We start from the raw sequence: 27468 nt of genomic DNA on the forward strand, positions 1-27468 counted from the left end.
CAGTAGGTTCAAAATAAAAAACGAGACAAAGAAAACAAAGAAATAGATTTAAACTGTTCTTTTTATTTACGGGAGAAGTTTAAAGACAAACTGAGAGTTTATTGCAAAATACATTAAAAATACTACCAAGAGACAATCAAACACATGTTCTGAAGCATCGCTTACAATTTAACATTTTAATCGAAACAAACTGGCATTCTTGAAATACTATCCACATACAATTGCTTATAAAAATCTTAGGTCTAATATTATTAAAAAAATAATTATATCTATAATAAATACTATATTCTCATCACCCATAACCTTTGACAATACTAACATCAAATACTTAGGTAACCAGCTAAGTACACCAGCGCTTGATACAATACAGCCGAGTATATTTTCAAATTCAAACGGAAAATCAAAACTAATGGCAATACTGTGTAACATGACTACATATTTGTAATTTAAATTGCAATAATTTTATATAAAAAGCATATTTTAAATACAATTCTTATTACCTTGAAAATGTTGCCATTATAAAATCGCTATGATATTTTTGTAAGCTTATTTTATTTTTAATTTACATAAAATAATTCAGTCCCCGTGTATAAAGTGTAAAACAAACACAGCTTACCCCTTACCCCGCCCGGGGTAATCAGTGTTTGTAAGGCACATGATCATTGTACTCAAATGTAGTGAAACATATTTACATTATGAACAGGCAGTGAGTTCAGGTAGTCCGATACTACTATGACATTTAACAAAATTATTAAAAATACTTTTTAAATTATATATTAAACAAGAAATATTTATAGTTTAGTTATATAATATTAAACTAAATGCCTCTAGTGACAGTGAACATTAAGTAAATATTATTAAGACACACAATACATTGATTGAGAATACTTAGAACGAGCTAAATCTAATAATTTTGATATATTAATTTCCATATGAAAATAGCAACGAAACGACAATTACCAGTTTTAATTGTTTTTGATATGGCAACACAGAAATAAATCATTTTAAATGACAACACATTTTATAAATATAACGTAACGTTTAAAAAAAAAAATGTTTCCATAATACGGTGACAGCGGTCGCATCCGAAGTACTTTTTAAACAAAATAAAAAAACTTCCTTTTATTTAATTTATTCACATTTTAGTGTAAAATTTGGTTTGGGGGTAAATTATATTTCCCTTACAAATAACTGGGGGTTATAAATAAACAAAAAAAAATAAAAAAAAGCTGCCAATCATTGGAATGGCGTATTAAGTAACAATCGAAAGTGACTAAATATTCTTAATATCACGTTTATCACCGGTTTAAGTAAGTTTGAACATAAATTTAAAACAACCGTCTCGCTAATACCTCTAATATTTCTAATAACATAAATAAAGTATAGAATACTGCTTTTTTTATACTTTTCGACGGAAACTGGAACAGATAGCTTAACATTAATTATTTCAAGGCGGTTTCCAATGTCGCATCAAGTATACGACTTTAACAATTGTAACAAAAATGTTATTTAAATTAGAGCTTACATTCATAACGAACAGCTGATGTATATATATATATATTGTAGGAACTATGATCGATATATTATGAAGATCTTAGAGGAAGAAAGATAATTTAGCATGAAAAAAAAAAATCATCACCAGCCTTCACAATTTACCTGCTACATAATATAACGGGGTGATTCTGTTACCCCAGAAATCCAGTTGTTGATCACGGGGTTATATAATAGCCCCGTAAGTGTTATTTGCATGTGGCTTCCATATCAAAGCTGTCGCCTATCTCCATATTATAATAACGTTGGGATCGTCTTCTATAATCTGATCGAGGGTAGGGAGGTCAATGCGGGCTAGGCAGCATATCTCGTCCACGTTATGCCTGCCAGTGAACAGCCTTCGTATACCTATTATAGAGTCGACTCTGTAGCCGTTCTGACGTGTCGGGTTCCGGATATAGACTGGATACCTTTAACAAATTTCAACAAGGTTATTTTGTTTATGAAGAAAATATTATACAAACAGAACACACTGTATAACAACTGTATTTACTCTACATTGAAATACGACATGTAGAAATAAAAATTACCCCAGAACGTTAATTTTGGGGGTAAATCAATGTGCTTACCTCTTAAGACACTTTACGAGGCCGTGTATTTGTGCGAACACTATCAGCCGTCTCACATCGAACGGCACCCCGGGGGATGTGAAGTGCCGATCGCACACCGCACGCAACGTTGTACCCTGCTGCAGTGAACACAGCACACCCACCACGTCGGACAGTGACGGCTGGGTGGGTGACGTTTTATTATAAATAAAATTCATATACAAAATATGTAGCAAACTAAGCTATCGTGTGTGTATATGTGCGAGTTGATTAAGCACATATACATTTATATACATTTTTTTCTACAATATATATATATATATATATATATATATTTAAGTACATTTAATTAGGTTTTTTAATTTAGTAGTATAAAATGGTATTATTAATTATAAATTAGTTATATATATGTATGTATATGTAATAAATAACCTTGTCCTTCCCCTCACAGTCGTTGTTGATGTACTTCAGACACGAGTGCTGCATGTCATGATCGTTCATTAATCGGCTCAGGTTAGGTGTGGCTCGGTACATGTTGCTGAACTTGAGCACGGGTATCAGAGTCACCTGGAATTTAGTGACGTATAAATTAACAAAAATGAAAAATATCATCAAAAGTTATCGATTATTTGATAAAGATTCTTAAAGATATCCAATAAGTGAATATTTAAAATCTATAGTAAAGGTTATATTGTAAATTAAGGCGGCAACAATGAATACAATGTTGCTATAACATTATATACTTTGAGATATGGTTAGATAAAGATTAGGATTGACATATATATACATATATACATATATATATATATATATATATATATACATAGTTTTAACATACAATTATTTAAAAGCTATGTAAAAGAGTGCGGATACAAAATTGATCAGCTATATATTATATATTTTTATCAATAAATTGATTGATTTTTATATAAAATTAGTTTAAGATTTCCTACATTAACATTAATAAACTGACCACTCCGTAGTACACCAAGTTTTGTATACACGACTTGACGAGTGTCTTTTCAACGTTGGTGTCCGAAGCTATCTTCGAGATGTGGTTGTAACCGTTTATGTGAGGAAGAAGCTGGAAATAAAATATGATTTAGTATGGCTGATGGATTAAGACTTAACTGATTATATAAAAAAAAAGGGTTTGAATTTTCATGATTGCCTGTTGATAAAGTTTTTTGGGCTGGTGTTAGTTGATATTTTTTTATATTTTCAGTACTGTTATGGTTATAGTTAAAATTGTATATATACTAGGAACCAGCCCCTGCTTCCCACGGGCTCTTTACAAGAAATATAAAATAGCCTATTTAATTTTGAGAATTATTTAACTTATATTATGATAATTTTCGAACTTAAAAACTTTAAAAATTAAAAAGTAATTTACAGATATTCATGTAGGCTTGGAAACGAAGTAATTTATTTTGATAAGAGTTAATACCGTATTTATGTAAATAGCTTTCCAATAAACGCTTCAGGAATGCCAATTTTTTAAAGTTGTAAAATGGATATAGTATGTCATCCTTAAGGTATAGACATATGCCACCTCGGACTTTTCTGCAGACCTATATTAGATACACAATTCCACTATATATAATTCTGTTATATCTCAAAGACTCCAGGCAGCGTTTTCGTTATAAGCTCTCAGACGGCTCATGTTTTCCCGACATCTTCAACAAATATCGTTAATATACACACAAGTCAATACAAAAACTCAACAAATTATATACTAAAACCTTCCTCGAGTGTCACGCTATAGAGTAGTGATATCTGTTTGATAATCGGTACAGTAGTTTTTCTGTTTATGGCGAACAGACAGACAGTATACAACACAGAACAGACAGACAAAATATATATATAAAATAATGGACACTTCAATGTTTTAAGAAGGGAATAAACCTTCAGAGGTATGGTCTTAGTAGTCATCTTAATAAATGTATGGCAAATAGATATCAGTATTGGGAATCATATTGTATCTGTTACACCTGTCTTGTTGTGAGATCCCAGTCGGCGTCTAGGTGCACCTCAAAGGGTTCTTCTTCAACTTCGATGTGTTCCTGGCTCTGCTCGGACTCCTCTTGTGGTCCGGGGGGCACACGCGGCGGGCGCCCCGGTCGCGGAAGCCCTACCGAAGCCACCAGTACAGGAACATCAAAATCATGGACGGGGGTTGGATCTTTTCTCACTTCCAGTACTTTGAGGTGCATCACCGTGTCGCCCTCTGAAAGTTATTAATGACACTAAAATTGTTATACTAGATTCTAATAATCATTGTTCATAAGTAATAATCTTTCATATTTTACAGATAACAAGAGACGAAAGCTCTCGGCAATCCATGGATTCACCATGCGGGTGCCGGGGAGGAGCTTCAACAGTGCCTGGGACTTGCGACCCAGCTGTAGGTTGAGGGGTCCCTATATAAAGCGCGTTAAACGCTCACCTCCACCGTCCAAGCTCCTCTCCCTACCTAACCAAACTTGAAACGAACCCACTAGGGCTGCCTTCGACGCACGTCCTAAGAATGAACTGATGCTAGTTCTGGACAGGCCCAACTCTTTTAGTACGTTGATTTGGCTGTTAAACGTCTCCCTCCTACTTCTAGCGCGTACAAATTTACAACGAACCTATTTCTTAGTAAGTTCGTTAGTGAGCTCGTAATACTTGTTGACCTTGATGGCATGGTCTTTGGAGATGTTGGTTTCCCAAGGAACCGCGAGCTCTATTAGCACGACGCGCTTCAAAATCCATGAATATCCTCTGGTATTTTATATTGCTTCTCATACGTATCCATCATTATAGTCCAAAACGAAGCCGCTTTAAGGATAGAGTAAGGCTTGACGTTTGATTTTATATCCCTAGTGCTTCTCTCACAAAACCTACTGATAGCTTGTTTGTGGTTATTTCTTTTTGCGCTCTGGCTATCGAAAGACTAACCGCTTCACGCATAGTATTACTGAGACTATCTCCAAGGGCATAAAGTGAAAACTATTCATTATATATTATTACATGGGTTCCGTAATAATTAACGTTTCTTATGGTTTTAATTAATTTTATGTAAAATATTTGGAATAATCTCATAACAAACTAAACCAGTGTAATTATTAGTCGAGGTATGGGAGGGAATCACAATGTAACTCACCAACGAGCGTCGCTTTCCTGTAAGTGTTCAAATCGTGGAGTAAGTGTGCTAGCAGGGTCGGTAGTTTGCTGGAGCCACTTGAAACAAAACGGGTCTCCTCTTCCATGATCGTCTGTTACAAACACAAATATACAACACTTAGTACTAATAATTACAACAGCTATAGAGATTAAATCCCTCATCATTCCATGGATTCACCGTGCGGGTGGCGGATCCATCGTTGCAGGGAGAGGAGCTTCAACAGTGCCTGGGACTTGCGACCCAGGTGTAGGTTTAAAGGGCCCACAACTAACGCGCGTTAAACGCTCACCTCCACCTCCACCGTCCAAGCTCCTTTGTCTACCTATCTAGCTAGCTAGCTATTTTATTTATTTACAATGAACATGAAGAAGAAATACTACGCGGCTGTTATAATGTATAATTTTTTTATAACACCTGCCGTTTTTAATCATCACATAGGGAATATTTTTATTTTCTAACAAGTCTTACTTGAGATTAAAAATTTGTATATGAAGTTTATGTATACTAATTTTCATTCATAGCCAAGAAGAGAAACAATTACTCTATGACAGTGGTTCCCAAACTAATTTTTTATGAAAAATTATTTTTGGCACTCCCCATTTTGTTCTGGGTCTCTTACCACTCTCCATTAAACCTGTAGTGCCCACAAGGACGACATATCGCACACTTTGGGAAGGTCCAGTCTAAGTGATATATAAAAAATACATTATTTGCCTCTTACCAAGTGCTCTCCGAGCTTCTTCACAACGGGTTCATATTGAACAGTCTTCGACCAACTGTCGCAGACAAAGCAGAGATTGAACAGATACATGTTCCGTTCATACCTCGAGTTTTCTATTCGTATGGGATAGCCGATGATTTTGTGACCGAGGGCGTTACTGTTGAGTTAACATTCAAATAAATAATAATTGTGGCTTACAAAATTTATTGCTAACTTTGTTACTCACATTGTCATTGTGCATTTCTGTATTTGTGGTTTTGGAATGATGTAAGCACTTATTGAATCAAACAGCTCCTTGGACACATAGTCTTCAGGAAACTGAAACAAGGTGGCATATAAGGGAATATATAAGTGAAAATTTTGGTTAGATTTCTGGTAGAACCAACATCTGAAGAGACATTTTAGAATTTAGATGTAGGTTTCTGTATCATAGCTCTTTTATAAAACAAGTCTTTATTACAGTTTATAGAAAAATTTCTTTTTAAATACTCCAAACTGCTCTTTACTTGTTTAGAAATAATGTGTTTCATTTAAAACATTGAACAGCTAGAATATTTTACTGTAATTACAATTGTTACATTAATATTTATGGTCTTAGAAATAAATGATATTTTATATGATTTCAATTACATATTTTAGCCACATGTTCAGTTATGTAGGTAGGTCAAAGATATAGTTAATCAAGGGACAGGATGTTATGTTTATGGGACCAAAAAGTTTTGATTAAAATAATAAAACGGTTTGTAACATACCTGGCACGATATTTTGGGTCCTGCTACCGGATGGAACTCTCCCAGGAAGATGCAGCGGATGGGACCCTCTCGTCCACATCCCTCGTAATAACGTGTTTCCATAATTTTTGAGGACATTAAAGCGACTTTTGAATCTACACTGGTATCGTGCTCGAATTCCTCGAAATCAGATAATGTGTCGAGATGTACTTGCATTGGATAAGTCTATAATATTATACTATAAAAAATAAAATTAAGGGTACTACCCTCTATACTCCATAATAAGCAGAGAATGATTAAAAACTAACAGGTATCGCGTGACATTTTATTAAACATTTCTAAGAATTGAAAAAAATTAAAAAAAACAATGTTCGTCACTTGTCAATTTTGAAATAATAGCACAGATTAAATAAGGACGTGATGTCTCGTCCAGAAGCTATATTCATAGAGTAAAATTAGTTCAAGGAATATATTTCTAAACAAATTTTTATTATTTATTGAGTTATATAATACAATTTTATTTTTTATAATTTCATTAGATCTTCTAATGTTGGTTAAGGGATAGTATTTTTAATAAGTCTATTTAGTAAAATTTTCTAAAATATACCTTATCATATTATTAATGAGGAAAACTTTTTTTATTTGTGGGTAGTAATCGAAAAATAGAGAACTTTGAAAAAGTAGTCGTGTATTATTTGAGGATCGTTGTTTAAAGCTATCCGTAATCAATGTAAGTCTTTAAAATATTATTTATTTTAAATTTAAGGGTTCTTAGAGATAACTATAACATTTTTAAACCTACGTGAAATATTTTTGAAAATAGGAGACATGAAAACTGATAAATTAATTATTAAACAATTCAAGATTTTTTTTTTCAATTATAAGAGTTTTCTATTAAAACAATGAAATATAAATCTAAATAATTCAGTATTTATATCGTGGAAGTCTAGTTTATTGTTTGAATTAGGTGTTTTGGCAAATCGTTAACAAAAAATATAACATGTGCCTTCAAAAATATTTAAAAGTTTTTGAAAGATTTTATTTAAAGTAATTATAAGATACTAATAAATAGCATTTCTTATTGTATTTTAGGAGGGCTTTTAAAAAATATTATTTTATGGGATTGGTAGGAAGTAATAATAAATTGATTAATTTTTTTTTATCCATGTGGGTTAATCTGTTACACGTGTTTAAACTTTTTTAGTTTTTACCCAATTTTTTTTTGTCTCCTATGTTATTATTAATTACTACTAATTTGTCAATTCCTTTGTATGAGTATCAATTAGGGCTTTGTTATAATTTGAAAAATTAAAAAAAAAAAATAATTCAGGGTCAGAAATAGTGACAAAAAATAATTAAACTAAGTTTTAGTTGATATTTCTATTTTAAATCTGATCGAACTCTTAAATTTGGCCAGCTTCATTTCTAGCCAACACTATACCCAGTGTGTTCCATGATACAAGCAATTATGATGACTTTTAGAAGTAAATATCTGAATATTTTATTATCTTAATGGACAATCTTCTTTTTTGATCTATGGCTTCATTCGTTTTGGAATTGTTGAATATCTTGCAAATGTTTTTATTTGTTTTTATTTGTTGGATGAATTATAATCTTGAGTTCTGTGTGGAGAAAACACGAAGGAGTGTGACGAATGGAATAAAGGCATTAATTTAAATCTGAAATAAGTCAACAATGAAAGTCTGTCGTTTGATTTTCAAATCCATAGACAATACAAGCATAATCAGTGTGCAGGTTGTATAGTTATAATGTTTATAAAACTTAAAAATAATAAAAGAATACGGGTTTTATGTGTACGAAGAGTTTGAAATTAGTGGACAATTTTATTTAGTATGAGCTTGAAAACTATATTTTTTTATTTGCGAATCTTAGCAATTATCTTGATAACAGTAAATTCACAAATATGGTTTCCAGTTGTTTAAAAAATAAACAAATTCGTAATGAATGTTTGCGTGTACATACATATTATATTGATTTTAAATAGTGAAAACTTAAAGAAGTTTAATTAAACCAATAATATTTAAATACAATACAAGTTATTGTTTTAAAGGAATTAGTTCACATAAAATTTTTGTAAAAAGTGACTGGCGACTTTAATTTTTTCCATTTCTTGATAAAAATGATATTTCGGAATTATGTTTTTCTCGTCATTTTGTAATACAGATTAGAATGCCTTGCATAATTTCAATTTTTCACACTACACACTACTACTGTTCTCATTTAATTAACTACGTTAAAACTATATCTACTACGGAGATTTATGAATGAAGAACTTTTAACGCTCCGTGTACTGTGACGTTGTCAACTTAGGGTTCGTAAGCATACAAATTATATATTAACGAAAAGTTCTTAGACGTCAAATTAAGTTTAATATACCCTACTCCGACTTCAGGTCAATCAGACTTCTCTCATCCGACGAATATAAAAAATTAAAATGAATATCCGCCAGCGAGACTGGAAGAATGCTAAAGCTATGAACCTATAAAAAGTGGATTCCATCGGAAATAGAATAGTCCTTTATAGGTTAAAAAAAAAGGTGAAAATAAATGACTTCCATAATGAACTTGAACAATAAAAAAATACTGTTCCTTATCACCCAGGGAACTTCATTTAGTAAAATATTTAATGGGCAGCAAAGCGTGTTTTGGATAGCTGCATCCGTAAACTAATTTATTATTAAAATACAAATATCCGAGGAATGTCAGTACGACTTTAATTAAGAGTATTATAAACACTACCTTTGTGTCTAATACGCGATATATGGTTTAGTCTCAACTTTTTAATACAGCCTCGTGAAACAGTCCGCCAAACTAAAAGCCTAATTGAGTTGCTGAATTGCTAATTGTTGTACCTACCTGGCTTTAGGATTTAACTTCGAGCCCCTAATGGGCAAGTCTGTGAGTAAAAATAGTTAAGTTCTATGCTTGCATGATGTGAATAACGGAGCTTAAGTCATTTGTTTGTTGTCATAGTTAAAACGATCACCCATCCTATATGACTTTGCTGTCAATGACCATTATTGTATGTGTCACGATTATGACTATGATAATTTTGGCCATACGGTTTGTGATTTGTTTAGTCCAATCAAATCGCTGGTCAGAACGTTCCTCTTTCAAAAATATGTTTATATTCAAAGATGTATTTCTTTTATTTTTTATTTATTAAAAATGGCATAGGTAATCAATATAATGCCATTTAAAATAAATAACTATTTACGCTAATTTCGATAGAGATATGTGGGGAAAAGAGGCTGCGGTACCGAGGAATGTTTATTCATCAGTATTAACTGTCTCAAATAATAAGGCTGGCGTGTTGGTATTTGATTTTTGGGGTAAATTTTTAGTAGAATGTTAAATAAAGTCTTACTTTTAAACAAAATTTATATTGATGGCACTAGCGGTGCAAGAAACTAGATCCATATGAGTGAATAATTAGTGGAATGTAGGAACTTCAACGGTAATAAAATTTTAATGTCTAGACTGTAATATATAAAGTTAATTTTGTTTGTTAATCGTTCCGTTTCTGTTATCATAAATGTGCTTATTATTTATGCAAAGTACTAAAAGAAACAAAGTACAATTATATGAAAATCTAATTGTAATAAAATAAATCGCCTAGTAGATTATATAAATAAAACGACATTTTCTTAGTGTTTTCTATTTAAAATCTGTATTAATTAAAATAAATGTGTTTCAATGCCAGAGATATTTAAGTTTTAATTACGTTTCACAGCGTTCTTTGTGTCATGCGGCCGCTAAGTGCGCTCAAATCCCATAGTTTAGGATAGGTACTTGGTACTCAAAACACATTGACCTAGAAGACAGGTGACAGAGTTTTTGTCCATGAACCGGGAAATATTCTCAAGGTTAAACACGCGCATGCGGCTTAGCCTACAAAGCTCATACAGTGACTTTGTAAGGGCGGCTGTTTATTTTTATAAATATCTTCTACCACATATACTGGTAAACGAACCACATCGATTTGTTCGGGTGACACGGTTGTATTGTCAAATTCTTATGTCGTCTTGAGAATGATATTAGACATCCCATCGTACAACAAATGATGGCGAGGCTTTCTGTAAATGTACATCGTTTGGAGTGGACAAGGTTACAGACGACGTTACAGAGACACATCGCAATGCCCGCCCTAGGCCTATAATTCTGATTTTCATCCGGAAACACGGTGTAAACGTTGAAATTTGTTTTGTTCCGTGTGTCGACATGCGATATCTTGCTCCAGATACACAGACAGCACCAGGGCTGGAGTCGTACCATGAGAGTATAAATTGATTGTGTCATAGCGATCACATCAGCAGTTATGAGCTGTTCGGTGCTGGTGGACGCGAGTTCCTCCACCTTAGCGGATGATCTATACACGTGAGTGCTAGTCTTATATGTGTATAGATAGCGCCAATCAATAGTGACATCATCTGGCTTGTGGCCTTGAGAGCGTCCTTCGCTGTTCGGGCTGTACCGTTACGATCATTTAATGTATACCTATTATGTGTATTGGAAACAAGGTCACTGTCAAGCGCTCTATCCCGGCCTTGGGATGCGGTCGCCGAATAAAATCCTAATTAGGTCCCCCTAACCTTTATATTTCTTTGTCCCAATTATCGGGTTACCATTCTTCCGGCTGACCTACATTACGTTTTGCAATAAAAATGTTTCTGTATTAAAATTAAGGACTCTCCCGGAAGCGTATAATGTTTTTAGGCTTGGACTTATTGTCTATGGAAAAGAAAGTAGGATTTATGTATCCAATAGCTCTTAAACCTGACTAGCGTTTGCATTTTGTTGTGTTAAAATGTGTTCGCACAAAATCAAAACAAATCATTAGAATCAACAAATACTATAAATGATATTATATATAAAATATATTTTTTTTTATTACAATTGAAGTTCATATATATATACTATAATCCGATACGCAGTCACATGTATCAGAAATAACTGTAGCCCCTGGATAAATAATTTCTCAATTAGCAAACGTCCCTGTTTGACTCCCAGGCCGTAATATCAGCTTGTATTATAAATAAAACATTATCGATTCTAAATTTATTCCTTATCGTTTTTAATGGCGTCACATCCTATCTGTGAAATGTTGGTAAACGTCATATTTTTCCTTTGTCACTAAATTTAATACCACTGCACGTAATGCAAGCCGAAGGGCTATTCCGTATAATGACGAGAATTGTATATGTAACACTTGCCTGGTCGTATAAAACACGACCATGAAAACTGAATATATTTATAAACCAATAAATAAATTATAAATAAAACGACAGATGTACTTTTATGATACACTTGAAATAATAACAGCAAATATTTATATTTTTTCCTTTGTTTATTCTTCTCGTATATATTTTTTTTCTTTTATATAGAAATGCAATTCTATAACAATATGTTATTATTATAATTCACATGGACGCAATTACCCTAAAATCGATTACCCCTCCTCCCTCGGTGTTGCCATGAGATAAATTTATCATGTACTTTTTTATGTGCGACGTCACATCGTATCCAATGAGCTTACATTCCGTCTTAATGATTTTATACTCTAATATATATTGATAATTTATATAATTATTTAAAAATTCTATATGAAAGTATTGAACATTTTTGTGTTTAATATATTATATAAATATTATAACACCTATTTTGTTATTTCCACATTAACTAGCTTTCAGTGAACGTTATTTGAAATAACTAAAAGGCGGCAGGAAGTAACTTAACGAGTAGGTACGCTTAACCGGATTTCCAGGTCAGAGACGAGCGGATATTTTCTACGAATTTATCTGTAAAAATATATATGTTTTACATTAAAAAAAAATTTATATAATTTATATCATGATATATGTGGTTATAATTGGATAAATTAATAATATTTAAATGTTACGTAAATAAAATCCGTTAGAATTATTAATAAATTCAAATTAAATTCCTATTCTAGCGAGTTGTTTGATATATCGTCAATAATTGTGTGATTGCAATACAAGGCAGTTTCCCTCTTTCAAACGAATGTCATTTGTCATTTCAAACATTATTCTAATCTATATATTCTGTCTTCAAATGTCCTCATTTAACATTATTATATACTCTCCCATTTGTTACTATTAAATGATAAATAATGACAATATAGAAACTATTGTGATCTATTTTCTTTACAAGATTTGTTCGCGCCTCATTAATTATAGAACCTTCATGTCAGTTTAAAAAAAAAACACACACACACATTAAATACTTCTTCGTTTCGATATTGTCTTTGTTACGGATGAATTTGTGAATATAATTCAACACTGCGCTCGAAAAATATCGACATCGAGTTTAATGCATAAGTGATTTTTTGTAAATTTACAATTTAAATTTCATAGGTCCGCCGCACTTCTGCCTCGGCTGACGGAAAAAGCTATCGAAAAAAGCAAATTCGTCCTTGATTTTGTAGACTCCCCCGTAACCTACTGGCCCTGTTTATTCACGAAACCAAATATATATTCTATACATATAAAAAATATTTATCTCATGCGGCTCTGTTCGTCTCATATTGTAAAGTTTACGGCATAAAATAATAATGCGAGGTCAATATGCTCACCATTATGCAGGATCTCAAACCATATTGATAATGCTCTTCTTTACCCAGACTGTAACGCACATCGATGTATACATATGTCGGACGGAAATATTTGTATTATTTTTTTTTTGTTAGCATTCTAATTTTAAAATTTCCTTTTCATTCCATAGCTGGCCCTCAATAATTTAATGAAGATTAAAAATATAGCCAATGATAAAATTCTATAATGATATATAATTTCATTGCTGGATATGGGAAATTTCTTTTTAGAAGCGGATACTTAATAACAATGTGCTTTCCGATGCGAAAATTTCAATATAGCTCCGGCTGCAATAAAAAAAAAATGCACATTTTTAAAACTGTTCAACGCTTTGATTCCCGCTTCTAATTAGTTTTGAATTTTATGAAAAAAAATTTCTATAATAATTAAAATTTAATAAATAACTAGAGCATCGGTACGCTCTCAAATAGCTTTATTGCTTTTTAATCGATGGGAATTGAGATGGATGTGCGAATTAATAATAATTCCCGTTAGATAGAAATATTAATATATTTATTAATTTATCAGTAGGTACTCGAACAATTTATTAGTTTTTCGATATTTCGCCTTTATATAAATAGATAATAGTTGTTATATTCACAAACATGTATAAAAAGGGAGTCCTATTATTCGTATTTTAATTATTGAGGCGTTTTAAGGTTTTCTTATGTGACAGAAGTGAAATTTTGTAATGTCTATGGATTATATAGGTCAGATACTTAAGTGAAACGGCAACGAATGAGGTATCTATGTAAAAGCTTTAATATTAACATGCTTTAGGTTCACTTCTGTGATATTTGTAGTTAAAACAGAAACATTTACATAACTTTAAATGTAACTAATATTTTTCGGTTATAATACGCGTGCTTTTTTTTTGTTAAAACTACATTCTCCCGACGTTTAGGTTACTTTTCAGCAACCGTGATCACGGAACTAAACTGGCGAAAGTCTTAGATCTCATATTTACATCAATTTTATATATATATGAAGTATACAATTCAATATCAGATTAGCTTTTTTATAATGTCATGTAAGGTATTTGTAAAAGTTATAAGTAAAAGGCAACTAAACAGACATAAAACAGGGGACGCAGAACGGAAAGATTTGTTTAAAACTCTGTTAAATTTATTAAAATTAACTATTAGTAACAAATGTCAATGTTATTTATATATAATACTCGCGTCGTAACAAAGCAAATATTTTGCCTTATTTAATATCGAGTGTTCGAGTCTACGTTAAAATCGCATTTTTTATCTGTTTACTCAAATATTTACACAAGATGTAGCTATATTTATTTTCATATTATTATATTCGATTTAAAATGATCTCGATTGAATCGTTAATTGTTTCCGTTATAATAAACTGACGACTATTTCACATTACAGATTCCGTGAAGATCCCGAGTCGCCGATTTCAGGGAACTCTCCAGGCAAGTATAAAATGTAACGTAAATTAGTACTACAATATAGAGCTTATAATATGACTCATGCTGCGGTTCGTGAAACACGACAATTATAGATATTCCCAGTTATAGGCGAATTAATATTTCATAAAAGACGATTATAGACCGTAACTTTGATGAAATATCGAGATCGATAGATGTTGTTTCAAATAAAATGCTGTAACCTAGATATTATATAATTGTTTTGAACTATATTTAAACTATATTTTTAAATACAAGGTGACCTAAGTTTTTCAGAGACTAAGCTCTTTTATTGATTTATTACTTCACAATCCCGATGGCTCGGGTTCCTTTAAACAATAGCAACTGTGATCATGGAGAGACGAGATGAAAGAGTCTGTGACTAGATTATTTGATGTTCCTTAACCGCGAGGAAATGATAGTAGAGTTTTATACTCATTTTGATGAGTTTGTTGCCATAGAGACCAAGATGTAGGGAACGTTTTTAATATAAGACCATGTACAGACACGAGCGACGTAAGAGTTGGGAAACATTAAAGTTACTAGTTTAAAGCAACCTATTATTTGCTGGAAATGGCTCAGAAAGTAATTTATGGACTGTATTTAAATGATAAATATTTTAAATCAATAAGCAACCGGCAGTGCCAGCATACAGTCTCTGTCACCCGACTTCATACAAGATACAAATGTTAAGTTATAGCTTATATCTGAGCTGCTTTACTCTAAAGTTCAATCAAAATCCTTCAAGTATTTTTTAGTGATAATATCCTAAAGCATACATGCAACATCACACACATATATGATCACAAAAATTCGCATTAGCTAAAACTACCGTCTGCATACGATTCCAGACAGATTCTTGTGCAACGAGAATTCTGTATATGAAAGATTATTGTAAAGGATATTTGTTTAGAACTTCATCATCACCTGAGATCCCCTCACTATCATCATCACTCAACGTAACTTCAATGAATTAAGGTCAGGACGCACCAGCTAAACTTACTGTCCCCACCAGACCAGACACACTGACAGACATTTTGAAATCGTCTTCCGCATGTGAAAAATAATCAAATATGTTTATGATAATATGATATGAATTTGAAGTAAATTCATGTGTTGTATTTATTAAAACAAAATTAAAATTATATTACGTCATATTTAGTTTGCATGCTTAGCACAAGTTTGCATAGTCACACTGGATACGAAGCGTTTTGCCGTTTGTCATTAAATAATTTACGTTAATACTAATCATATGAGAATAGTTATCACTGAAAAACTGTTCAACTCCTTATATAGTGACGTGATACACTAACAACTTTGCGGTTGCTAGTAATTTCTTTACCAGACAATTAATTGTTTAAAAAAAAATTCCCGACTTAATGTGAATAACACTAGTTTATTTTAGTTAACCATGACAAGGGTTAAGCTGTGACTAAATTTACTAGTTATTTAGTATAAAACAGATAAACATACCAACCTCGAGTCTCTGTACTATCTGCTATGTAAGGTAAAACACTTTATGTATCTTCTAGGACCGGCTAAGGCTTTAGCTATGGGATATATTGACCTCAACTATGTATAGCAATCTATAAGGAACGAATAATTTCTGACATTTTTTCGTTTAACAATGTAATGAATATGAAAACATTCATTCGAAGAGGTACTTAGGGTTGATCGAGATATTATAGGTACGTTACTAAACATAAAAGTAATTAATTTGATGATTTAAAAGTTAAATTTATATATATTAATGACCTTATAACGCAAGGGTTAATTAGTGGCGCGTAATAGATTTTTAGTTGATTATAAGTAAAATTGAAATATCAAAGACTTAACATAAAATACATTTATAATATTGTGTGTCGAAGAGCCACCTCCAGCACTAATTCTGAACTTAATCTTTGTTATCAGCAAATCTTACGAGACAGCTTGGCCTATCCACTAATGGCACTGCTTTGCAGAACCTTCGCTCAGCCGGATTAAAGGAATGTTAACTCTATAACAAAGACATAGAGTACAAAGTTTATTGCTCGTGCGCGTCAACAAGTTTGATTAGATGCTAACACTCATACCGCTTCCCAGCCAGTGAATTTCAAATCATCTTCGTACATTATAAGGTTGAATTTCATTTAAATTACTTTCTAACAGCTATACCGGGTTCATTGAACTGTATAAGTTTGCTTTCTGCGCAAACGCCATGGCGAGTTGGGCTTTTTACATGACACAAGTACACATAGCCTGAGATTGCACAATTCATTTTAATTAAATTTTACGATACACTAAAATAAACAGCTTTTGTTTAGATCCATACATTGTTGTCCATGGCTTAATATTTCAAATATATACATAAGTCTAAGTCTAAGTCTAAGTCTAAGTCTAAGTCTAATATATATTTTTTTACATGCTCGTAATTTAATTATAACATGCCAATTAATATTTAAAAAATAAATAAAGCTATGTCGCCAGCGTGTCTCGATTCTTATTATTTATTTAGTTTTCTATACTAACACTGCTATATACAAGTAGTGTAACGTGAACTACATAAAATCGGATGTACGTACATAGCAGTAGACTCAGTAGTCTACTGCAATGGCTAGGCTCCACAAATTCTATTACAGTCAGTTCGCTTTGAAGGCACCTAAATTGGATTTGAATTTTTCATACGTGGTATTCAAATGCTTTCATAAAATATAAGGAAATATAATTAGCGTAATGTCTGATAAAATGCGGTTTCGTATGAGCAAGGAAGTTCGTAATACAAGTCTGCGTTCTCTCACTTGGAAGAGCTACAGAATTAAAAATGAGATGCAGCCCAGTACTTGTCTCAAAGGGAATTATTCTCGTATATTTTTAATAGTTCATCAAAATAGATACGATTGATGATTTTATTCTATATTTTATGTTAAAATTCAGTTTGTGAGTAAACCTAGTGAAATTTACATGTCTTCTGCCTTTCCACCTATGAAATAGCCACACTGGTAAATTATTCTACAGTCGCTTTTATGTGAAACGTGCTGGTTCGCACGGTGTCGAAATATTGAAAGCTCGCTAACCACAGTATTTTATTAATGAAATTATATAAGTATAGATCCTTGACACAAACTGGGCCGCTTTGTTACTGAAAACGATACACAGTTATAATTTTAAGGATATTGATTTCTGAAACTAGAAAATTCTATTCTAATGTTATCAAAGAAATATATATATGTATAAAATATTGTATACTTAGAGATACAATTTTAGACGAGTAACCAATCTCAGAGCAAAGATGGCGCGGGTAAAAATAGGTCGCTTTAAAACTTTCTGATTTTTATATACTTCTAAAAAATATATGTTAATTTCTTATACAATGTGCATGTTAATTTAATGTTTTTATTTTGTATTTACGTATATGTATTAGTCAATTTTTAGTAGATAATACGAAGATTAATAAACAAAACTTCAAACGGCTGTTTGGAACTATACTTAATATTGATTTATTTAAAAAAAATATTGTCAGATACGTCAAAATAGTGAGATTGCTTTATTAGACAAATATGTAGTAAAATATGTTTTTTTTTGTAAATTTTTTACGACTCTGGATACGAGTCCTTTTGTAGTCCAGTCATTATACTAAGTTCACCTCGGAATTCGAGATACCCAGCTGTAAGTCTGTAAATACTTGTATATTGACACCCTAAAAGTTGTCTCAGAACCTAAATTTGGTAGGATGTAAGCAACTATAAAATTTCAAGGTCAAAGGTCACAAAAATCGGTTTTTTGCGCTTTTTTTGGAAATATCTCATTTCCTATGGGTTTTTTGCTATTTGTATTTACTATCAATATTGTAGAATACAAAATTCTGTACAAATTTTGTTTAAAATAAAAATTTATACGGGGAACCGTTTTCGAGATAGAGGGCGGAGAGCACGCGGTCACAGCATCACTTCAGGTCAACCGGTGCCTCCGGTCGAAAAAACGCCATATTTAGTTGATGAACTATCGATAAGTCAATGATTATAAATATTTGTAAATTTTTATTAACTATTATATCATATTTTATCATTTTTTTCCTAACTTATCCACTTTTTATTCAGCATTAATTTATTTAACAACACTTACCTGCCCATATAATTGCAGAATTGTTAATGAAAATATAGGAATTATATTTGAATTTTAACCTAATTAATATTTATAACTTCTTACAAGATGAAAAAAAAAACAAATAAATTATGAATTAATCTTTTTATTAAAAAATATCATTGAATACATTTAATTTTATTGAAAGTAAAGAAATGGAATAAAGGGTACAAAAACTACAATTTATAATTTTAATCATCTTCTTCCTCTTCATCGTCGTCTTCTGGCTGCTGGTAAATTTCAAACTGGTCTTCATCATCGTCCTTAACGACATTTGTCTCAAGTTTTCCATGATTTCGGGGTCAAAGGTTCCATCTTCGTTAATGTCGCTCTGATATGGTAGAGCATTGAGACATGCTTGCCCATTACATTGGCCACAAGCTAAAGACCATTGCAGACCCGCTTTCCTGCATCCGCATCGCGAACCACGAACACTCTTGCAGTTGCAGAAAATTGTATTCAGCAAATTTTCTGGAGCAGGTGGTAAAATTGTCATGATAGGCTCCAGAAAATCGTTTCGCAATGCCCAACCCCACACCTGGGGTTCCAAATCATGTCCTAACCAAGTTTGAACTTGATAATATACACGGTTGAAATGTTGAGGAGCAGCTGCACTTGTTGGTGGAATATTTGGAAGCTGCACAGGTTCATTAAGTTTTGTAGACTTGACGTAATGCATATAACGAAGATGATCGAGACTTTTCACAGATTTCGGAGCATTATAGTCTGCCAATAAGGTTTGAGTTCCACTCTCTAATAATCTCTGGGCCGAACAATTTTCTTCCCCAAATGCTGCAGCTAGTTCATCCAAATTTGTCAGTATCTCAAAAACATTTAAAAATGATTTTTTTCCCTTTTTAAAAAGCGCAGGAGTCGTGTCACAGCCACTTAATGCGTGCAGAAATAAAATATGTTTTTTCGAATGAGGATAATTATCAAAACTTTTAGTCGAGTATATCTCCGTGTTTACATTACCTTTCCCAACTTATTTAAAGAAAATTTCTTGTTCGTAAGACAGTATACGCCCAATTAAAATGACAAGTAAATCAATATCTTGTCCTATTATAAGTACAATTTTTTTAGACTTTGATTCTTCAATTACAGTTTCAACAATAAGAACATCCACATCATCTCATTAGTAGTAATATTTGCAGTGATACTATGACCGCGCGCTCTCCGCCCTCTATCTCGAAAACGGTTCACCGTATAAAAAAAAATTTAAACAAAATTTGTAGAGAATTTTGTAGTGTACAATATTGATAATAAATACAAATAGCAAAAAACCCGTAGGAAATGAGGTATTTCCAAAAAAAACGCAAAAAACCGATTTTTGTGACCTTTGACCTTGAAATTTAATAGTAGCTTACACCCTACTATATGTAGGTTTTGAGACAACTTTTAGGGCGTCAATATACAAGTATTGACAGCTGGGTATCTCGAATTCCGAGATTCTTACCTAATTTAAGCTTAAATGACTGGACTATTTGAGCCTTATCGTTACAGATTGTAGTAATATAAAAATGGAAATGTTACCATGTCTTTCAAAATCATTTCCCTAAAGTAGTCTACAGTTAAAAAATAATTGTATCAATTTAGCAAATCAAAACGGAGTTATTGTCATACTTATTTATTGGACAAGTCATTAGGTATAAGTATGTAATTCAATGTGTAACGATTTACCCAGTATATATTCTAGTCTAGTCAGCGAGTGTTTAAATTAAAACTTTATACAAATCAGATTAGATAACAATGTCAGTATGGAAAATAGTTTAGATAATCGAAACGGCACAACTGAAAGTATAAAAATATATATAAAATTTATCAAATTACCCAACGTGACAGATTTTTGAAGAACTAGAAGGAGTAAACGGAGAAGTAGAAGTAAAAAATATCACTACATATGCCAAGACTTAAATGATTCAGCCATGGCATATGTATATTTAAAATGAAGTTTCTAATTTTTATTATGATTCTTCTGTAAATTTTTTCAAACTCAATAATAAAATTTCTCCACGTTGACTTTCGGTTTTAGAGTTTTATATTTTTTAAACAAATTTAAATTTGATATCGAGCCGCCTTGTTGTTCAACTATCGACGATACGTTTTATAATTAACACAAAATAATATTTACTTTAAAAGTACACATAGTTATTGAAAAACAGTATTTTTTGCTGCGACGAGCCCGCGTCATCGACAGCAGCGCTCTTATAAGAATTACAAATTGTGGCTTGAAATTCAATAAGTGTTTTGAAGGTTTCACCCCGACATCTTTATGTACACATATATATATGTATATATTATCTTATTATGTCCCAAAATAGATCATGTGTTAGTACAAATGTATAGCCAACTATAAAACTACAGCGTCTCGAGTGACGGACGCATAACGCCTAACAATAACAGCATCAAGTAAACGGTGACATAACAATCTGTTGTTCTGTGAACATTAACTATCAATAATATGAATTGTCAGTATATTAAGTGTCACTGATGTATGAAGAGGCGCGTGGGCCGGTCGCGGCGGGTTCTCAAGCTCTGTTATAAAAGCTTTGGCGTTCAGTGCGACTCGGTACGCGGAAGGCGGCGGGTGTATTGGAACACTTATGGTATGCTCGGAATATGGACGTGTGGGGCGGCATACCCGCTTCATGCGTTCACGCACCAACTCTGAACATTGAAAACAGTGAATTCGCTCTCACTTTCATTGACAAAGAGACCACAACTTCACAGCAGAAACAAGGTGTGTTTATGTGTTTTATGTATTATTCCGTATGTTCATTGCTTTTGGTGAGTACGTTTACAAGTTCTAACATTCTCTCCGTTTTTTTTTTTTATTTAAACTTCGCTATAATATTCTGATTGGTAAAATAAAACTCAGGCTGCGCTTGCGATTCCTTTCAAAAAGAAAAAAATTGCTGTTTTATTATTTTTTAATATATATAAACATATATTCATAAGTTTTTATAAAATATTCAGCATCGACATATGACACTTATAATGTATATTTTGAATTGATCTGTGTGTATGAATGTTATTATATATGTAAATAAGGAGAGAAAAGCTCGCGAAACGAAAAACATCGAAACACAGATGATATGCGCCGGCGCATGGCTACATGATCTAATATAAAAACAATATAAACAATTTAATTTAGCATTACCGTCAAAAAAATAAAGGCTACTTTCTACGGAAGATAATAAAAGTGAGCGCTATTGATCGATTCCTATAACAAACGTGTCGATGTAACGCTACATCTGATTCCACATAAAAAAGGCCAATGTCAATCAAATATACAGTTAGATCACCAAATAAATGTCCATGTTTTCAGTCAGATTTACATGTTCCGAAAAGCAGTAACGTCACACGACGTCCGGTCGAATCGAATCGGAAAAAAAAACGTCAAAGAATTTCTAATTCTCATCTCTTTCAGTTTTATTCATTTCACGTTTACATCCCACCGTTCCTGTCGGAGTACTGGGAAGTTAAATGACTGATTGTTAATTAATATTAATATTATAGGATCGTTGCGTCGGTACTTCTGCCAGAATTGAATATGAGATACTTATGTTAATGTCTTGTCATGATTGACACGAAATAAATTATAAAAATTTGCATTTTTTTTTTGTTGATCATTTAATTCACTCAAATATATTCCGAATAAACCCGCACTTTTTAAAAAGTACTCTCCGTTTTTTTTTTTTCAGTAGCTCTCTTAATTTGTTTTTTTTTTTTCGACCAGTTTTTTAAAGTCGCATGGAGTATTTATTTCAATTGACACTTATTGATACATGAGATAATTAAGTGAATTTAAATACATCTATAGAAGACAGAAGCGGTGTAAATAATTTAAAATTGTCAGGCAGAAAACATAATTTATATAAATAAATTGGTTTCTGCCCATGGATATATCCATTGAGGGTGGTCTATTCTTAGAACGTTCGATATTGATGTAGCAATTAATAATGTTTGAAATATTTAGAAAAGTTATAGCATTATAATATCTTTCACTGACCCCAATACACAGACATTCCCACACGATCACAAACAAAGTTTAAAACAATTATAAAACACAAATATAATGTTTTTCGTTTAATAGAGGTTTTAATATTCTTTCTATTATTTATCCAAATACAAGCAAAACAAATACGCCTCTAAAAATTTCCTTATATCCGCGAAATTTCCAACTTTCGATTTATTGGTATTTTGTGGGATAAAATCGTGAAAAACCAATTAGTTATGAAAAATAAATCCTATTTTTTTTCTTACGAATTTATTTACTTTAGGTATGAAATTAAAAGTTTGTAAAGATTCCTCCCAATTTATACTGTACTTGTGGCTAGCTTCCTTTGTCTGTTTATATTTAATATTGCTAGTACTTTATTTAAAAAATATAATTGTAACCCCATTAAAAATTATAACAGACTCATTATTCGTAACATTATGTTCGCCTTTTTCTTAACTTTCAAATGTAGACGTTATTTAAATGAATTATTTAACTGAAAATATTAAACATGTTGAAGTTTTTTTTCCAGCTCTTTTACGGTTTTTCGAAAAACGTATAATTAAATTGTAAGCTAAGCCTTCTCGGAGTGCTGTAAGGTATGAAAGCGGCTAGAGGCACCCCAATTAACATTGTTATTACAGCTTCACCTTAATTAGTGTTAGAGGTTCGTAGCTCACTAAAATTTCATACCTTTAAAACTCTTTTACAAATTGAATTATAATGAACTAATAATTTAAAACGTATTGATAATTTTATTGGACAAATAAAACGGTTTAATTGGCTCATTTCATCGCTATTTTAAATCTCTCATCTCTCTTTGTCTTAAATCTATACTATTAACAATTCAAAATGAACTTTGTCTAATATTAGTCATTAGGTAATGTGCTTCGAAGGCAGTTTTGTTTTCCGCTCGGAAGTTAGCGAATCCAACGGTTTGGTGGGAGGCGGGTTCAATAACCTTTCGTTATGCAAGCCTCTGATAAGAAGACGTGTTCTCTCAACAGTATGCCAACTTTCACGTTAACTTAGGTTAGGGTTTTGATATTTGACATTAGTTACAACGAAACGACATTTTAATAATGTTCAGGTGGAATTTTTTAAATGGAATTTTATAATAGATGTCATGAAAGGAGCGCACCTGCTTTTTTCCGAAGTAATACTGTATAGAGGAACTTTTACATCAAATAGTCACAATGAAATGAGATGAAAGTAATTCATATTCCTTGGATAAAAAATTCAGCAAGCGATTTTAAATTTGGAGGAAATGCTCTAAGCTGTTTACAACGTCACATTCAACTCGTTCATAATCACTGCACTTAATTATTTTAATTCTTATTACTTATTATATTATTTCGATATTGATTCATTCCTTAACAAATTTAAGTTTTATTATTTTTGCAATTTCGTCTTGCTATTTGTTTATGGTCACGAACTATATATCTTCACGAGACAAAATCAATTCGATCAACATATCATTGCGTTCCTGAATACAATATAATTATTGATCGTTTATTAATTCGTTCATTGTTTACGTTAAACGAAACGTAGCTTTATGATTAGAATCGTTAGCTGAAACATGCAAATAGTTTAAAGTGTGAAAATTCGAAAAAATATATGAATTTTATTTACATAAAATAATTTAATAGATTTCTTTATAAATATAGTTTTACTTTATTATCTAACAATCATTTATTTTAATTATCTTATAGATGGCGATACAGAAATAAATTGACAACCTGACATTAGCGTCATAACCTGTCACATTTTGACAATCAAGTCGCCGGAACGACTTTAAGGACGTGTAATTTTTCAGTATCCCGTTATACATGTCATTTAATAAAACCCGTCCGATAAGGCTAACAAAATTGTAAGTTTCAAAACACATAATACACTTTCCGCCTGCTGACGACCTACAACGCTCATTGTTAAACGCGATCAACTTCATTGGATCACAATTTAATCTGATTCAATTATAATTGATAGATACTAGTTAATGAGAAGTTAACCGCTAATTGGGCGTCGGTCAATTTCATAAACAGGCGTCTTCCATGAACAATCACCAGCAGACGATGACTTTGCCGTTCCGAGTCACTCCCAGACGCCGGCCACCGCGGGCGACCCGTTTAAACAATAAACATATTAGGTAAAATTGTACAAAGAACTAAACATACCCCCTTACAGTATTTAAAAATAGAGAATCTTGCAAAAAGGTTGCAATCAATATATATATATTTCATTGACACGCGAATTAATACTTTGCTGTCAATAATTAAAAAACTATTTCTCGTTAGCATAAATTTATAGCTTTAAATATGTCATTTGTATTCTTCTTAAATGTCTACTTTCTTTGTTAAATGTTCCACTATTAATATTTACCAAGAAAATTGTGCAGAAACTTCGATATTTTTATACACTATTCCCATACATCATTAGCCTTAACATCATATACTCTGTAACTTGTTTGCGTTTGATATAACAGACAGAAATACTTACGCCCACCGCTAATACTGATTTATAATAAAAAGTTGTCTATAATGAGCACTTACTTCTAAAGTAACATTATGATATCTTTGTCAGCATTTAGAACGAACGAATCCTTACACAGCTCCTTGGTTTCAATGAACTATGTTTGACGAGACGAAACCTTTTGTAGGATTTGCTATTACCATACAGTTGCCGAATTCTAAAAATCTCACAAAAAAAAAACACAAATTGAATACTTGACAAATGAAAAAATAGTTATTATAAAAACGAATTAAATCTCACAGAACCAATGCTCCAACATTTATGGCTAACAATTTATTTGAATCTAAACTGACTGTAATTTTCAGTAGAATTAATATATGTACGCCTCAAATACTTCATTATTTTTATATAAAAAATTGTTCACCAATGTTTCTTCGTAATCCCTGATGACATTCCAATCAAGTTGAATATTACTATGACAGTACATCAAACTAGTTTGACCCGATAGGTCTATTGTTCGTCACAACGTTCGCAGTGCTGGCGAAAATTGCGTTCCAGGTGCTATGATACATTTCTAATTATAGCCACATAATGTTATGTATCTTGTACCCCATAATGCTTCGCCTACAATGGGGGTCGAGCTTCGAGATCTGAAATAGCTGTGTCGCAACACAAAACGTCTACAGACCTATTGTGTTAGGTTTAATGCGCAATATTGAGATGCAAGTCGTTTACATTATAATTATTTAGTTATGGTACGCATTTAATACGCGCTAGACGCTGTGTTTTCTTTTGATATACTTTTAAGGTGTGAATAAATACATTTTACTGGCATGCCACATGTTCATGGACAAAAAATTAAAAAAAATTTGACAGAGTCTCTTCTCGGTTGTGTATCTAGAAATGAAAGTTTTAATTTCATCTCAACATACTACTGTAGTACATAAAATACATTGATTAAACATAGAATTGTTGGTAATATATATGAAGTATTATAAGTAGGTCAGGCCTCCGTTGTAACGTGGTTGGAATTCTAGCCGCAGACTCTGAATCTGCACAACAACTTTGTCCTGGACATATAAAAACCAGCCCTCACAGATGATGCGGTGGGACGTTCACATACATTTGTTATATTTCCCCTATTGACTTATATACTAAATATCATTAAAAACATCACAACATACATGAATTAATATATATTTATTTTTATATATTTGATCAATTTAAAATTGAACATTGATTGATGATCTATCTATCCATTGATAATCTAATATTTTGAATGAGTAGGTACTATTGTTACAAGACGTTGATGAGCTTCTAATGAAAAATAAATCCCTATATATAATAAGTCTCCATTAAAAAAATTATAATAATTAGATAACTAATTCAACGTATTTATTCCATTCGACAAACCCTTTCGCGTTATCTCCACTCATGATTTGTCCAACAGATAAAAAAGTTGACATTGGCACAATATTCCACGATTCTAGCGGGAAAGAAGCCATAGCATAAAAAACTATAACAAATTTAAACCTAATTAATATTTATATGAATTAGATATTAGACTTTTAAGGTGATTTGATTATCCAAAACTTTCTGCTCTCAACGACTCCTTGTATTAAGATTTAGTTATCGATGTAAGCATCTATTCGCAAACAGACGCGCGTCATCGGTTCACTGAAGTCACTTTTGTATGTTGATGATGGGATTTGGTTTCCATTATCTAAACGTAATCGCAGAGCTTATTTATCAGAAAGCTCGACGTTAGCGATAAATTGTAAAAATATGTGACAATTGCTTAATTTTGTTATCAAATTGAAAAACAACCTTTCACATTTAGTATATAAAATCAATATATATATATAACAACAGAGAGATATGTTTTTTACTTTTTTAATATCACAGTGTACGTCAAAGCAATGCATACGTCGACTTAATGTGCAAAACAAAATTTACACATCGCCAATGCTGTAGCTTTTATCTCGAACACTCCATTTCCAGTTTTTAACTTTTCTCCGAACCGTCGTTTTCGCATCAGGAAAATGTACATCGGTATTGGGTACATTCGGAAGAGATTTTAACACACAGCAGAACTATGAAATGCACTCA

The 27468-nt window shown here is 31.9% G+C and overlaps 2 protein-coding genes across 3 annotated transcripts in view; one reads left to right on the forward strand and one right to left on the reverse strand.

The window, feature by feature from the left end:
- Window positions 1-43: 43 nt before the first annotated feature.
- LOC116777794 (GATOR1 complex protein NPRL2-like) lies at window positions 44-7092 on the reverse strand. Its single transcript, XM_032671513.2, has 9 exons — window positions 6739-7092; window positions 6213-6304; window positions 5987-6143; window positions 5245-5356; window positions 4091-4326; window positions 3073-3183; window positions 2532-2666; window positions 2121-2281; window positions 44-1961 (listed from the first exon to the last, which is right to left on the reverse strand). Exons 1-9 carry the CDS (start codon window positions 6931-6933, stop codon window positions 1775-1777), a joined length of 1386 nt encoding a protein of 461 aa, XP_032527404.1. The 5' UTR covers window positions 6934-7092; the 3' UTR covers window positions 44-1774.
- Window positions 7093-10745: 3653 nt separating this feature from the next.
- LOC116777367 (ecdysone-induced protein 78C-like) overlaps window positions 10746-27468 on the forward strand; it is a 30145-nt gene continuing 13422 nt past the window's right edge. Inside the window, exons 1-2 of one of the 2 annotated variants that reach the window (XM_032670875.2) lie at window positions 10746-11114; window positions 14734-14777. In XM_032670875.2, the coding sequence (XP_032526766.1) occupies window positions 11056-11114; window positions 14734-14777 (103 nt within the window). In that variant the 5' untranslated portion in view covers window positions 10746-11055. Of the gene's footprint in view, window positions 11115-14733; window positions 14778-21408; window positions 21631-27468 lie in introns of those variants that run through there. The other variant, XM_032670874.2, reaches the window with a different exon arrangement.

The sequence above is a fragment of the Danaus plexippus genome, chromosome Z (assembly GCF_018135715.1).
Source record: "Danaus plexippus chromosome Z, MEX_DaPlex, whole genome shotgun sequence".
In the NCBI taxonomy this organism is placed as follows: Eukaryota; Metazoa; Arthropoda; class Insecta; order Lepidoptera; family Nymphalidae; genus Danaus; species Danaus plexippus.